The sequence below is a fragment of the Drosophila sulfurigaster genome, chromosome 2L (assembly GCF_023558435.1).
Source record: "Drosophila sulfurigaster albostrigata strain 15112-1811.04 chromosome 2L, ASM2355843v2, whole genome shotgun sequence".
In the NCBI taxonomy this organism is placed as follows: Eukaryota; Metazoa; Arthropoda; class Insecta; order Diptera; family Drosophilidae; genus Drosophila; species Drosophila sulfurigaster.
In genome coordinates, this window is record NC_084881.1 from 25,417,331 (window position 1) to 25,434,149 (window position 16,819).

The following is a 16,819-nucleotide window of genomic DNA, read 5'->3' on the forward strand; positions in this document are numbered from 1 at the left end:
ATGCTTGCACCGTGGCAAAAGGTCAATGTTTTGGTTGGGTTTTGAGGCGCGGTCTCTTGCCACGCATTGATCTTCACTTCACTTCTTCTCTGCGTCTTATTTTTTTCGCTTGTTTAATTTCTGCCAGTTAAATTACAATTAAATTATTTATATGCGTCAAAACGCAAAAAAAAAGAGAGAGCCTACGCATCGTAGAGAGTAAGAGGAGGAGGAGTGAGCAAATAAATAAATGTTTGTGCTATGTAAATAAACAATTTATACGATGGGCGCGACGGAAGCTTCAACCGCACCATAAAGTTCAATGTATGCCACTGCGGTCAGTCCTATAAACCAGTGTGTGCAAGTGTGTGTTTGTGTGTGTGTGTACGAGTGTGACAGAGTGTGTGTACTCTACTATTGCGCTGATGGAGCATATTAGTGAGAGGCCAAAACTAAAGGCGAAAAGCATTTAAGAAAGTTTTTAATAATGAATAAGAAAAAAATTAAGAACTTAGAATCAGCATTTCAAAGAACATTAAACACCTCTTCAGCTCTTACTTTGATAACTCAATATATATAATACATATGTTACAATTTAAAATATTCTGTTATTCAGAAAAACTTATTTTAACGAAATTCATTAAGTTTATAGCAATTGTCAACTATTATAAAGAGAAAATGATTAAGTTATTATTAAGACTAAACTTTTAGCTGAAATCTTCTAACACAACCCTTTTTACTTAAAAAAAAAAATGATGTAAATTGCATTTGCAACAGATCATTAAGTTTAGCTTACGACTATCTTGCCTTACACTCTCTCTCTCTCTCTCTCTTTCTTAGTTGTCTCTCGTGAGAGTATTTATTTCTTCGCTTCTGCTTTCTTACCGTATTCGGAAGCGTTCAACTGTCAGCGCTTGCTTGTAGTAATATATACTATATACTAAGTAAATATACTTATCATAGTATGACATAAGAGAGTGTTAGCTTGCCATTTAAAACACTTATTAAACTCAAGTCTATTACTAGTATGATGTAAACTTGGCTTACATATTAGCAGCTAAATCTATAAATAAAACGTTGAACTGCTATTGAACAGTGAGTCAACGCATTAGATCGATCCCTTCATTCATCAAATTAATTACTCATATATCTAGCAACAAAATGATATCATCTTGAACTGTAACACCTAAAGATTATGTTCAGGTTGCGGTGAAGTGATGTGAACTCAATTGGCTTTTCAACTATGACAAAGTATAATAAGTATAGTAAATATTTTAATTTTTTAAATATTTTTGAATTAACCAAGTTGAAGTTCTAGCTAAAGTCAGCTATAGAATTGAATAGAATTTTGATATATATAGTATATATAGTAGTATATATCGTATAAGATGTTGGATCTGAAAAAGCTTTTTGTTGCCTTTAATTACACTCAATCAAATCCACATCTTAGTTTTAGTAAATGCAATAATATTGTTTTAAAATCGATCAGCTTCTTAGACACTTCAATTTAGTTTCCTTTAAGCAAAAGTACTGTTTAATGAATCAGAAACTTTTGACCACGCTTTTGCTTAATGAATCACAAACTATATGCACTATATTGAAGGCAAAACTATAGTTCGAAGTTGTTGTGTTCCGTCTATGACAAATGCTGAATTTGTTGTGCGTGTGCTCGAGTATCGAGTACTTCATTGTTGTTACACTGTCTCGACTGCTGTTTTGTGTCCGGCTGCGCACTCATCACCCCGATAATTAGCTTAGGGGTTCAACATTGCAGGTCAACGGTTTTGTTAACATATTATAAGTTATGTTAACCTTTGGCCGATTTGCATGTGAACCCCAACGACCCCTCAGCTGAGCCCCTCTTTTTGTCGTTGGACTTGATTCCCATTTGTTATGTATTCCGATTTCGATTTACAGCGAAAGTTAAGTGACGCACTGCGTAATTTCTCTCTCTCTCGCTCTCTATTTTGTATTCACTCTTTAACACGCTTCTTCTCTCTCTCTCTCTCTTTCAGGTAACACGCCCACCGACATTTTGCAGCAGAGACCAGCGAAGGCGACGACGGCAACGCCAGTGAAACATCAGAACGAGGAGCAGGAACAACAGTTCAACTCATTGCCCGCGGCGGCGGCCACCAAGCGGAAGCATCTCGAGCGGCTGGCCAGCGATCTACGCCAGCAACAACAGTATCTCAACAGCAGCAGCAGCCACAACAATAACAACCACAGCAACACGGCGAAAATGCTCAGCGAGCGTTCGCTGCTGCTCAGCGGCTACGGCGCCATCGATAGCTCGAAGAAGCTGTGCGAGGCCAGCAGCCCAACAACGACAACAGCAACGGTTGCTGGCGCCGCAGCGACGGGTAACAGCAGCAGCATCATGCAGGCAGCAACACCCTCAGCCACCGCTGCCGGCAGCAATACCTCAAGCTCAACCTCCTCCTCCAGCTCCTCGGGCTCATCGTCGTCCGTCTCAGCGTCGTCTGCCTCCTCAGCAGCCACTGCAGCAGCAGCCACAGCGGCAGCAGCAGCTGCTGCTTATGCCGCATTGTACTTGGAGAAGGTGAAGAATGAGAAGCTGTCGCTGCCGTTGGATTCCTTAAAGGATGCACTCATGGAGTCGTCGGCTATTGCCAACATGCACAACAACAACAACATTTCAACAGTCAGCAACAACAACAACATCAGCAACAATAACAGTAGCAACAGCAATAACAACAGTAGCAACAACAGCAGTCATCAGCAACAGTTGCTCGCCATCAACAGCAGCAACGTCAAACGGGAGCGACTCAGTCCCGCCAGCAACATCATCAACAGCAGCAGCAACAACAACAACAACACTAGTAACAACAACAACAATGGCGAGGTGTCTGTTTCAGCGGCATTTGCCAGGTGAGTTAAACGTTATTAATGATTTCTCTTGTGACTTTAACAGCAATTTACGCGGCTTTAACCAGCTGCAGCGAGTTGAGATAAATTCTTGTGGTGGAAAGTATTGCTTGGATTGAGATAATACAAGCAACAGTTAAGTGCGAAGGCTGTTTAAGAGTTTTCAGTTTGAACTTGATTTATATTATTAAACTGAGTGCAACGATTTAATTTGACGATTAATTTATTGTATTAAATAACTTTGTTAAACTTCGACAGGCTTCACTTTAAAGTGCTTTGGCTATCTTTGTTTTATGTGAAACATATTTGCCAATACCAATTAGAGATTTAGCTCACTTTACTATTTGTTCTCATCGAGGTTGTAGCTTTGCCAATACTGTCTAAGATCAGTATCCATAGTGGAAAATACAAATTAAGTAATATACTTTCTTTTATAATAGGATGTTTTATACATTCCAAGACTTTATACATTTTTTTTCTTTTTCATTCAAAAATAGCATTTTAGGTTTAAGCTAAGGTTGAAAGGCCTTCCCCTAGGAGCATAGGCCAATAGAGGTCCGGAGCTGTACCGGTATAAAATATCATTTTAGATTTAAGCAAAGTTACGTTTCTAATTTCCTTTCTAAAAGAACAAACTGCAATCTTATTTACAGAGTTTTATGATTGCTGACTTCAAATCTTTCAATTAACTAAGGTTCAAAATTTTAAATCCTTTTACTTAGAATAAAATCTTTGCTTTCTTTGCTTCAAACTTATTTGAACAAACTCTCTAAAACAAAGTACAACATACAAATTAAGCAATATAATTTGTTTTACATCATAGCTTCGCCTATAACAAAGTGAAACTTATTTTATAGCTATTAATTACTTAACAGAAATATTCATTTCTAAACTTTTACAAAGTATTTGAAGATCCTGGCCATGATCTCTGGTAGTTAAGGCTTTTAATGTTCAGAAACATACATACTATCTTTGCTATTGAATCTCTTGGCAATCAACTCTGGTAGTTAAGGAATTTAATACTTTTATTTTGAAACACACTTAATATTTTTGTTTTGTCAAACTCTTGAATAATAAAACAATTACGTAAATAGTAGAGCATAGAAAGGAAGCAATACATTTTATCTTATGCTTCATTCGTTGGCTTCGAAAAATGTTGTAGTTTGTTCCAGCGCAATCGAAACTATTTTAAGATTTTTCTTCCTTTGTAGTTAAATATTTCAATACGTTTATTCAGAAACAATCTTTTTATGGGATAACATTAAGTGTAACAAGAAGCATTATTTCTTTGAGGATTTCTCCATATTTGAGCTCTGTGTGCTGTCGCGTTCACTGCTGTTTCTGGCCAAGTTAACTGCACTCTGGCGATGCCCACTGATCGTGGAGTACATGTTGTGATAGTGATCGCGACGCAGTTGCTCAAAGTGCTCGCGGCGCTGGCGTCGCTGCTGCTGAGCCTGAGCATCGCTGGCATCAGTCCCAGTGCTGGTTTCGTTATTGTTGTTGGGCAGGTTGATGGTAATCGATGGATTGTTGGACAAATGATTGCTGCGATAGCTGCCACTGACTCGCAATATGGAAGTGGGTCGAGCATTCAGCTGACATTCCTGCTGCTGCTGTTTCTTTTTGGCATCCATGATCGATCAGTGTTTTTGCTTCCGATAATTTCAATTTTTTTTTTCTCTTTTTATGACAACTGACAATTTTGTATATGCTAACTTTAAACTAAAGAAAGACATCTTTCTTTCTATTAATTTGAGGCTGTCGTGCGCCTGACAAATTAATTAACATTTGAGGCAAATTAATGCCACGAAAAGTTCAAATCGTATAGCATCGATATCAGTTTACTTCAGCTACCGTTTCGAAAAAGGCCTCCAAAAGATAGACAAATTAATCAAAACGCTTAAATACAAACAGCGCACACGTTAGCTGTCAAAAGGAAACAAACAATCGACAGAAACAACAAAAGGCTGCGAATAGGCGAAACAGCCAAAATAAAAAAAAAAACATGAAATTTAAATATAAATTAAATTAATAAACTCAACGCCAGCGGGGCCCAAACAAAAGCACAAAAAGATGAGAGAAAAAAGAATGCCCAAGTTGTAATTAATACGCACAACTAAATTAATGGCGCTAAGCAGCCAAGTATAGATTAACTAATACAGACAATTTATCAAAACAGAATTAAGAATAAACTGGAGCCTCTAAGACGACAAATTGTGGGCACAAAACGAGCTAAAAGATGCCACAAACAACACAACAGCTACACCTATAGATACATCTACAGATTGAAAGATACATTTGTGGCCTAGTTGGTTGAATGGCTGCTTGAGTTGACTTGACTTGGCTTGTCTTGGGTTTGAGCTTGGGCTTATTGGCTTATTAGCTTATTAATATTAATGAGACATGCTATTTGGCTCTTTCGGCACCTGAGGTGTGTGCCTAAATCTTCTTAGACAAAGTCACGATAGTTGTTGTCATTGCCTTAAACACATTCCATTTGTATCTTTGTATCTTCACATCTTTGCTTGGAGGGTGGTCTCTCCTCTCCCTCTCCCTCCCTCCTCTCTGTCTTCGTCTACATTCTTGTTGAGCTCTGATTAACCAGAACGAATCAAAATCGAGGGATTCAACAAGTTATTGGGCCATCGATAACTTTAATTGAGTTGCCTAAGCAAAGCTTGGGCTTTTTGTGTCTCTGTTGTCTGCCTAATAATATTAATTATGTGAGCCAACTTAATTAACCAAATTGTTTATAATAAATTGGCTGCATAATTTGACAGCGTTCGTGATGAATGCTAAACGCGATTAACTCTGCGTGTCGTGAGTTTTGTTTTTAATTGAATTAGACAAATATGAATTCCAAATGAGCTGCTAAGCGATTAGCTGAATAAAACATAAATTAAATAAATAAACAAATGTAACATTAATAATATATATTATTAATATTTGTAAACAATTTAAACCCAACGATTGCTTCTGCGTATAAATCAATCAACTTTTGACATCGACAATTTAAATGAAGGTTAACTACAAAATAGCTCGACCAAAATATATTCTGTGAAGAAGCATAAGGTAGTTTGACATTACAAATAAATAATATATATTATTTATATTTATAAATATTCAATCAACTTTTGACTTGGATAATTTAAAAGCGACTCAAGGCCATATTACTAATAAACCTCGACTAGAAGATACCCTGCGAAGATGCCTAGTTTGACATAACAAAAAAAATAAATAAATAAAAGCAGTAAATAGTTGTGAGTAAATTTAAAAGTGGAATATGAATTTAAGAGTTAAAATCGAAAAGTTTTTGACACTTCTGATATCTTAAAAGTCTCTGAAGGTCAACTAAGTATAAATTGAATGACAAAAGGCAGAAGAAAACCAAATTACAAAATAGCTTGACCAGAAAATACGCTCAAAAAAAAAAAAGAAAATAAAGAGTAAAGTTTAGTGTGCTCGACATTATTCTTAAAATATACCGAATAGTATTACACAGAAATACTAAGATGTATTCCGACGGCCATATTTGGTATATCAATGAAGTACCACATTCAAAATATACCAAAGAGATCAAAATATACCAAACTTTAACCCAAATATTTTCGTCTCAAATACGTCAGTCAGCTTTTGACACTGTTGATAACTGAAAACCATCTGAAGGTCGACTTGAAGATACCCTGCGAAGATTAATTCAACATCAACTCAACAATAACTTCAATAGCATAATTCTAGTGCTCACTTAATCCGAAATGTTTGCATTGCATAAATATATAGCGACATCGACTCGAGGGTTTTGAGTCAAGAACAGCTCAATTGCAAGTTGCACTCGAGAAGCAGAGACTCTTAACCTTAAGTGTCTAAATACAACTCTCTTTCTCTCAAGCCAAGTCAAACGTTAACATTAACTTTTTTATAATCCGCGCAATTCGCACTCAACAACATTCAAGCCCAATCCAAGCGACTAGTCAAGTTTAAGATGATGCTCTTGAAGCAAAGATTTGTGTTCGTTCATCACTTCGAGATCAAGAACTCTGTCGCTCCAGAAATGGTAATAAACTTTTGTATATTTCGGGAATATTTTTCTCTTTTTTTATGAATATGATTTTTGTTGCTGTTGTAACTTGATGAGTTTGTATCGTATTTCGTTTAAGGCTTTTGTTTGATTTTTCATTGATAAACCTTTAGCTTGATTTTTGCTAATTTATGCAGATTTGTTTCTGTGTTCTCGCTCTTGCTTTATAGAGATTTTATTTGCTGTCTGTCTTGAGGTTCGCGTGTAGGCGTAACAATAGACACCATTTGCATATGTAGAAACACCGCCCCACCCAGCCCCAAAAAGCCAATTAGCCATGCCATAGATCAAATCCGTTAGATACGCAAAGAGTTGAATCAAATGTTGCTCGATTGTAAGTTACGGTAGCAGTAAAGAGAGCGGGGGGAGTGGAGATGGAGGTGGAAGTAGATCTGGCAACATAATCGCACCATAAACAATTTGAACAATTGCTAAGAACAACACTGACAACAACAACAACAACACAACTAAGTAGCTGCTACCAATCGCCAAAGCAATTTGCAATAATCAACATTTTTTTTAAAACAAAAAACACGAGACAACAAACAGCAAACAAAATAAAAAGAGAGAAAAAAACGTTGTAGAGTTTGTTATAGTGCAACAACAGCAGCAACATAAAATCGACAGCCAAACAGATCACGATAAATCAATGGCTGTAAAAAGCCAGCAACAGCAGCAACCAACACAACAACAACAACCAAAGCAACAGCAACAACAACAACTTACCTGCTTTATATATAAATTTGTGCAGGCTGCCTCCGAAGCAGCAGCCAAAAGCAACACGAAATGACCGACGACGTGCAGCACGAGTTGCTTTCCCCTCTCCCCGCCTTGCCCCGCCTACTCCACCTTCCTCCCACATGCAGCTCCTCGTTAAATCTCCCAACTTGATTCACTTGCATGCAGCACTTGCAGCTGCTGTTAACTGACCCGCTGCTGATTATTAGCCATGGCTCGTGGTTGCTTGCAACTTGGACTTGCAACTTCGACTTGAGACTGGGGACTATTGGGCTGGGCCATGTTGGTGGCATGTTTTTGAGTTATGGCCACGTTAGGAGCGCGCTACACATTGTCGAACCCATTTCAATGCTCTAAGCAGCGAGTTCAACTCCACTTGGCAAATAGTACTGAGAGTATTCAAATGCCCTTTTGCTAAATTATCACTGTCTGCATTCTTGAGAGAACAATTTTCATTTATCAACAGTCTATAATAGAAAAGAAAGCGTTGAACTTGTAAATTTAGTATTAGATATCAATATTTCATATTTTAATAGTACTATATGTATTTAATATAATATCTTTACAATACCCTAGTATAAAGATATTATATTATATTTAAGATACACTTTAGTATGACCAAAAAACTTCAACTACTATTAGGTCTTAGATGCCTTGGCTGAAAATATGGTATATTTCGTAGTCTATGGTATGTTTTTAATGTAGTAATGTAGAATTATTTTTTTTGTATTTCTATATTATGGTATTAAATAACGAAACCTTTATTAGAGACTACAAAAATACGAGAATTTGAATTTAAATATTGAATACCTCAAGTGACTAGCTTTACACTACAATTAAAATATTTAAAAATTTTTTATAATTTACAATTATATCATACCATAAATTAAAGTACCTTATGGTTGCTTAACAATTTCTATCTGATTTACTTTAATAGCATATTTAAAGATTCCACATAGATTGAAATTGTTTTATGCTTTATGCTTATATGGACTAATATCTGTATTACACAAAGTCTATATCGATCGCCGCAGTCTTTGACTGTTTGCGGAACTGTGCAGAGTGTGATTAGCATTTCCCGGAATGGTGGCAGCAACACCTCGCTGTTGCTCTCTCTTTCTTTCTGTCTCTCTCTCTCTCTCTCTCTCTGTCTCTCTCTTTCTCTCCCTCTCTTTCTCTCTCTGTCTCTTGGCGAAGCAAGGCGAATTTTCGCACGTCAACTTTGCTTGGCTATAACACAACATGAATCGTAATCGCATTAAGTGCTGGAAAATAAATTGCTAAATATGAGAGACGTCAACACGGATGAGAGAGCGATTTGTGTGTGCTTTGGCTGCCAGCTGCCAAATGCCAAAAGCCAGTCGCGAGTTGCCTGATTCGATTCCAAGTTCGATCTTCTCACGGAAGCCACTCATTAGCATGTCAAATGGAACGTCAGCCTCCTAGATAACTTCTAGAGTGGCACAAATGACAAATAATCCAATTGTATGCGACACCTAGCTTGAGGAGAAGAGAAGCGGAGGGGGACTGACTACTAATTAAATATTAATGCTAATTTATGGGCCACAAATTAGTCGTGTCGATCGATATTTTAAGCATACGAAAATGATGTCAGCCTCGCTGCTTGATTAATTCATTGTTCATTCAACTCTTTTTTTCTTTCATTTTGCAGATCTCGCAGCGCCACGCCCTCATCGGTGTCGTATAGGGGCGGCGGTGGCGGTGGCATTTCACCCAATCAACAGCAACAACAACGTTTAAGTCCGCCCAGCTCGACACAAACAGCTCACATGCCCCTCCACAATTTGTCCACAAATCTGTTGAACAGCTTTCAACAAGCCGCTGCGGCAAGCAGTCAACGCAGCTCAGCTGCCACAGCAGTTAATAATGCCACAAGTGGCGCCACCAGCGCTGGCAGCACTGGCAACAGTCCAGCCGCAGTTGCTGCCAATGCGGCAGCGTCAACCACAAATGCCACAGATTTCTCCACGCGCAACTATTCGGATATTATGCGCTGCCTCGCAGCCAAGTACAACAACAACAATCCCAATGAGTAAGTCAACGCATTAAAGCTACTATTATCCAACAATAATAATTTCATTGATTAAGCTTAATAAGCATAGTTCATAGTTCATTATTAGCAACTAATCTTTGAGAGATTAATACCACTAGGAAAGAATAGACTTAAGAAACTTAACTTAGACTTAAACAACTTACTGAGAAATTTTTTTTATAAATAAGACATATCTAATATCCACACCTCAGAGTTCAGGCCAGGACGAATAGTAGAGTCCTATGGAAACATATTCTTCAACTAGATGACATAGAAAAGCTCAACGCAACAAAATTATTTTCAATTCAGACAATCTGTTGGTTCTAAAAAAGGTAGAATATATTTGAAGCGCCAAGCGCAAGAGTCTTTTGCTTCTATATTAATAATAATATTCAGTTAATATTACTATAATAAATATGTTAGTTAAAGCAACTGAATATTTCTTATAGATAACTTTCTTAATACGCTCTTTTTTAAATACAAAACACAAGGACAATATCATACAATGTATCAAATTTTAGATTGCAATAATATTCGAAACCAACTTCTTAATTTTTTAGCAATAGATTTAAATAATAATTTGTAGAGTAACTGACGCTGAATGAATGACTGCAATAATAAACTCTTCTTCATTTAAAGTTAAAATGACAGTAGTCTACAAAATATAGCTATCCATATATTGAATTTTTAAGATCTAGCTTCTGTAGTGGTCAAGTTATGCATTAAGATACTAATGGACAGACAGATACCAAGGCAAACAAATTGTGGCATATCCACTTATCTGTTGAATTTAATGTACTATAAATATTTTGTAAAGTCGAAATATGCTTCACTGTACGCATGTAGGCTCTAACTGCTTTATTGATGTAGATGCTTCGATTTAAATAAGCGGATAGGCAGATAGATATACGAAAATGTCGAAGAAGTAGTTTACAAAGCAGTGAAAACTTTCTTGAATGAAGTCTCTACATCTTCAAAGTGGCTTCAAAATGATGAATCTGACAGAAAAGTAAGCACCAAAAGGAGTACCCAGATAATAGAGTTATTCGCTAAGGGATCTTACAGTGCAATTATTTTTAAAGTCTTTCTCAAATTTATAATTAAGCGTAGTTGCAATTTCAGACCTATTTTTTTTTTTTTTTTATTATAATAATCTTACATTTTTTGCAGTCACAATGCGACGCGTCGCAATTCGTACTACGACAGCAGCGGCAGCGGCAGCAGTGGCGCCACCGTTGGTGGCATCAATGTGCCTGCAACGCCTGCAACAGGTGGCGCCAAGTCGAGCAGCGGTGGCGGCGGCATCGGCAGCGTGAGCAGCAACAATACAAGCAACAGCAACAACAACCACAGCAGCAGCAGCAAAAAAGCTGCGCGATGCAAAGGAGTCCACACTCGGCGTGGGCGGTGTGTCGGTGGTAGGCGTGGCAGGCGGTGTGCCAGGTGCAGTTGTGGTGCCGGGCGGCAACAGTCAGCTGCCACCAGCTGCCGCACAATCGCCAACGGAGCAGGCCAAGAGCCAAATGGCCGCTGTGGTGGCCGCTGCCAGTGTTTCGCCTTTCATGACCAACTTTCTGCCCTTCTCGGGTGGCATTTTTCCGCCCCTCATGGACATGAGCAGCACCCAAGCATTGCTGACGCTGGTAAGTAAAGGCCACCCACAAAAAGAAACTCTTTTAAGCATTGCATTTGTTCGCTTCATGTTCCACTTTGCAGGCGCGTGCTGCCAAAGATGCCGAGATACAGCAGATACTGCGGGGCAAGCAGCAGCAACAGCAGCAGCAGCAGCAACAACAGCAGCTGAAAGGCAGCAGCAGCAATGCCTCATCGCCCAGTGGCAGCACATCGGGCACGCCACGTCCCAGTTTGAATGCAGCGTTGCAGCAGGCGGCGCAATTTGTTACACCCGCTTTAATCTATTCGGCGCAACTGCAGCAGCAGCAACTCCAACAACAGCAACAACAGCAGCAGCAACAACAACAATCGCATCACGCCTCGCGTCAGTCTAGTCCACGTTCCAGTGCGGAGGCTGCTGCGGCGCCGAATGTGGCAACTTCTGATGCTGCTTCGTCGGCAGCAGCGACGGCGCCTCTGGACTTGAGCTCACAGCCGCCAGCTGCCAAACGTTTTAAGGCTGAATCATCTACAGCAGCAGCGACAGCAACCACTGCTGCTGCTGCTGCAACGCTGGGCTTGCTGGGGGCACGTCGTGCCAGCTCGTCAGCAACGACAACCACAACAACAACATCTTCCACACCATCCCCGCCACTTGCAGAGCAGAAGCCAACACTCGATGCACTCGAGGGCCAAGGCAATGCCAACGCCAACGCAACATCAGCAGCAGCAACATCAACAGCAACAGCAGCAACATCGCCAGCGGGCACAGTGCGTCAGTGTCAGGCGCAAAGCGAGGAAGTGAACTCCTGGTCTGTGGACGATGTCTGCACCTTTGTGGGTGGAATTGATATATGCGCCGAATACGTACAGGTAAGTCAACTTCTTCATCCAACTTTGCTTTAGTCAGTCTCAAAGTTGATTAAGCTTCGATTTCTACGGCACATGCAAATTGCTCTAAATTGCCGCACGCCTAATTAATGTTTATGGTCCCCTCATCTCAACTCGGGCAACACTCTTGTAACTCTATCTAGATGCTAGATAGTTGATAGCCAGATACACAAGCCCACGCTACATTTCTGAAGGGGTTCAAGCTGCAAATCAGCGCAAAAACCAATTACCAACTGCTCAATCTAAAGATCAGCAAAGCTAAAAGAACTGGGAATGGGTTGGGTTGAAAATAGTGAACGAAAACTTAGGCTAAGGAAAACAAATGAATCATATAATGACAGAAAACTTTGCCGAAATGTTGAGAGATTTTATTTTAGAAAATAAATAGTAGAAAATTGTTCTCAAGTATTGTCAAATTTAGAAAAGTGTTGAAATATTTATTATATTTCAAAAGAAAAATATTAAATTTCTGAACTTAAGTTTCTGCTTAAAACAAGTAAGATACTCACTAACAGTTTTTAATGAAAGCAAAATAGTGTGGTATTAATTTTAAGATATAACAAATTAATATACCACAAAAATTCTAAAAATATTCCAAAGGTTATATTTGGTATATTGATATAGTACTGCATTTACTATAAATATACCAAATTAACACACCCCAAAAATACTTAAAAATATGCCGAAAGCCATATTTGGTATAGTGATATAATCTACATTTCAGATTTGAAAGATCTCTCTAGTTTGGCTCTATAAACTTTTAGAGGGAAAATGTTCAAAAAGGATGAAAATTTATTTGCAATCGTAAAGCGCCCTTCAAATTGTGAAATTTCAAAGTATCTTGCTTTATAAATCTGTCAAAGACAAAGTCTGAAATTTGAAACTATTCATGTGTTAAATATGTATTGGTCAGCAACAAGTTGAAGTGGTTGGTAAGCTTATCGTTGAACCACCAACCAAGCAATAAGTGTGATAGTAAACCAACATAATCACAGAAAGAATCCCCAGCAGCAGATAAGATAGTTTCCGCGAAGAATATAGAAGGCAATTAATGCTAGACGACCTCCACAAAATTGATAGATAAAATAGAACTCAATTTTGTGTACTTCAGTTTTATTAAATGTGAAGCAAAGGTTACGCATTGAAGTTCATAAAAATAGGAAATGATACATCTCGGAATTATAGAAGAAATATCTATTTGATATCGATCTGATCTTTGAGTGTTATTTATTTGCTTCTCCGAGATCAACGCTATAATAGTTATTGATAAATCCAAAATTAAATGGTGGCAGCTGTTAGAATTGAAGTTTAAGTACTTCAGTTTTATGAAATGTGAAGCAAAGGTTACATTTTGAGAAACATAAAAATAGCAGTGATACATACCGAAATTGTAGAATACATATCTTTCTGTTATTCTATAAGAAATATCTATCTGATATTGATCTGATCTTTAGAATCTTTTGAGCGTTATTTATTCGCTTCCATGAGATCAAAGCTATAATAGTTATCGATAAATCGTAAAGAAATTGTGGCAGCTGTTAGCTAGCGCAATTCTTTGTGTAAATCTTGTCGAGCGGCGGCTCCTATATCATCCATTCTGGGTTGCCCCATTACTGTCAAAGTTCATTTACCCAATGGCAATTCGCACTTTTGAAAGTCATGCGTTTGGCAGTGGAGAGCTTCGCTTCCTGCCTGCTGCTTGCCCCAATGGCATTCCACAAGATTAACTATGTTTTCGTTTGAACTTCGTACTGGCGACGCTAGAGAAGCCAAGCCGAGCACCGGGACCTGAACTCCATTGGCGGCCATTAATATTGTGGTTGTATGTGTGTGTGTGTGTGTGTGTGTGTTTGTGCCACGCGAATAAAGCTGCGCGAATGCGGCCAAGCTCTTGGCATCTCATCTACGAGAACATCTAACTGGCCAAGCAGAGTCGACTGCTCCACATAGTTGTAGTTGTAGTTGTTGTTGCTGTTCGCCTCGCTTCTTCTTCTTCTTGTTGTTGCTGTTGTTGGCCCAGGTGATCTTTTACGACCAGTTCCGGCAAGTTGAACGACTTTTGATCGGTCAGCCGCTTGCGGTCGACGATCGGTCAACGTCAGGCGTCATTAAAGCGGCCAGCGCCAGAGTCTCAGCCACAGCCGCAGCCACAGATCCTGCTACACGCGTTAATGGAGGTGAAAACACGGCGCACAACCACACAGACCAGACATCGACTTGGTCTTCGACTTTGACTGCATCTTGGCTGCAGATAGCGTTAACAATTAACATGCAGTTGGCTTTAGGTGTTGACACATTTTGATGCATATTAGCTGCAAACATGGTCATCTCATTGCTGTTGCTGTTGTTGTTGCTGTGGTTGTTGCTCCTTCTCAGCCTCTTGATGATGCGTCAAAAGTCGCCTAATTAGCTGGCCCAAAGCGGCTTAAGGCCTAGACCATTGAAATGCGCTTAGCCGGGCCAAAACGAAGACATTGCGCGAACCAGTTTAAAGAAAGAAAGAGCGAGCGAGCGAACGAAAAGAAACAACTCCGCCCCATTTTGTGAGATAGACAAAAAGCCAATTGGCGTAATATTCAATTGAATTTATGGCCACAACGACACTCCAGACTCGCGACTACAGTTGCAAGTTGCAAGCTGCATGCGGCATGTGGCATGCGGCATGAACTTGTTTCACTCGCAGTCACCATGGCCGTGGCCACGTTAGAAAACTTTGTCGCTGGCTTGTCTCGCATTTGAGATATTGCGGAGGTTGTAAATATTTAGTGCAGAGGTTGCTTTCGCAATCCAATATGAAGACATTGAGAACTGGTTCAGTGACATTGCCCCAGCCGGAGATCGGACTGGAGACCAGAGACTGAAGACTGAAGACTCTGCAGTCTGTGAAGACTCGACTCGACTCGAGTCGACTCTGGGCTGGGGCCTAGGAGAGGCCAAAGTCAGGCTTTGGGTCCGCTTGTCGCATCATGTTGCAGCGTTGGCAAGTGTTATTGATATTGCTCAGACTTTGGTCACCAAGAGATTGGCATGCACTGAAAGACACACACACACAACTCTATACTATACACACACTTTGCTATATATAACCCGCCGATCTTTCGCTCTCTCTCTCTCTGTCTGACCACGCATGGGTGGCTCAATGCGACGCTTTATTATCGCCCCGCAACTCAAATGCAGATGAAGTTATAACCAAAGTTGACCATAAGCTGCACCCTACAGCGCGCTACAGGATGCTCTACACACACATATATTTATTCCTTCATTTCATATTTTTGTACTCTTTCCACTTTTTCCTTTGCATTTTAAATGCTCTGATTTATGGCTATATTAAGGCACAATAATAATTTCTATGCGTGATCGCAGCAGCAGCTGCAACCGAGTCTCTAGTCTATCCTCAGCCGCAACGACAACCAACTGTTGTTGCACGCTCTCTGCCGCGTGCCACATTTCAGAATTTGTTTGTTAAATTGCCAGCGATTGGGACTCTTGATCTGCCAAGTGTCCCCCTGAGTTTGCATGGAATTATCCATTGATTAAGTGTGCGGAGGCAGCAGGTTCCTAGCTGAGAGATCTCTGATGAAGATGTGCCTTAAATAATTATTAAAAGTGTCGTAAAAGTGTTTTGAAATTGACAACAAATTAAAATTGATTGAACGATATTGATATCGTATTAAACTTAATAAGTTTCCTTTAAAGAAATGTCATTTTATTGTTTTAAAATGGTGTTTTTAATAATGTTTGAAGAAAATAGATATTATCATATAATATGGTTCAGTATAACTGACTGATATTTTTAATAATGTTTGAAGAAAATAGAATATTAAACGTAATATGTTTCTTGAATGTCATTTACTTTATCATTGATATTTTTAAGAAAGATATGGATCACATATTTAACTTTATAAGTTTGCCTAATGAAATGTCACTTAATTCACTCACAACAATTCTGATTTATCTGAGTATCTCATATAACAATAAATTCTTCCTTTTTGAATTAGTCTCTGTTAAACTTTTCTATCGTATAGATTTTTTCCGTTGCTGTGCAATATTTTGCTAACCAAAATAGTTTGTACTCGAAGCCGAGCTGAAGCAAAAACGCGATAAGAAAAATATTAAACATATTCGTCATGGGAACGTGACTTATAGACAACCAACAGCGGAAATTCGTCATATTTATTTCATGCAATTCAGTTTCTGTGTTCTGCAAAAGAGTTGAATGTATATAGAAATATATACTTTATATTTTATAATTAACATTCCCATTTAATAACAAAACTTAATAAGTTTACATTCAATAAAGACACTTATTTAAAGCCAAAGCCCCTTATTAATTTCAGTTGCCTTTGCTAGTCAAATTTTTCTAAAATTCTCATTCCAAAAACTCTTTTGATCGGCAGCCTTTGAGCACTTTAGCTGCCACTTACAGAAGCCGTTGGCTTCATAACCATTACACCTACTGTTCACGTCTGTTTCGTGTGAATTCTTTGTGTACTTAATCAAGCTGTAATAATGTTGTGTTCATAGCTCAATGATCGGCCATTTGCCACAGTCACAGTCGCAGCATCAAAACTTTG

At 38.8% G+C, this 16,819-nt stretch overlaps 1 protein-coding gene across 1 annotated transcript in view; it reads left to right on the plus strand.

The window, feature by feature from the left end:
* Positions 1–16,819, plus strand: part of LOC133838061 (platelet binding protein GspB) — a 73,152-nt gene that overhangs the window by 41,423 nt on the left and 14,910 nt on the right. Inside the window, 5 exon segments of the mRNA XM_062269053.1 lie at positions 1,995–2,871; positions 9,360–9,740; positions 10,911–11,145; positions 11,147–11,383; positions 11,457–12,227. Of these exon segments, the coding sequence (XP_062125037.1) occupies positions 1,995–2,871; positions 9,360–9,740; positions 10,911–11,145; positions 11,147–11,383; positions 11,457–12,227 (2,501 nt within the window).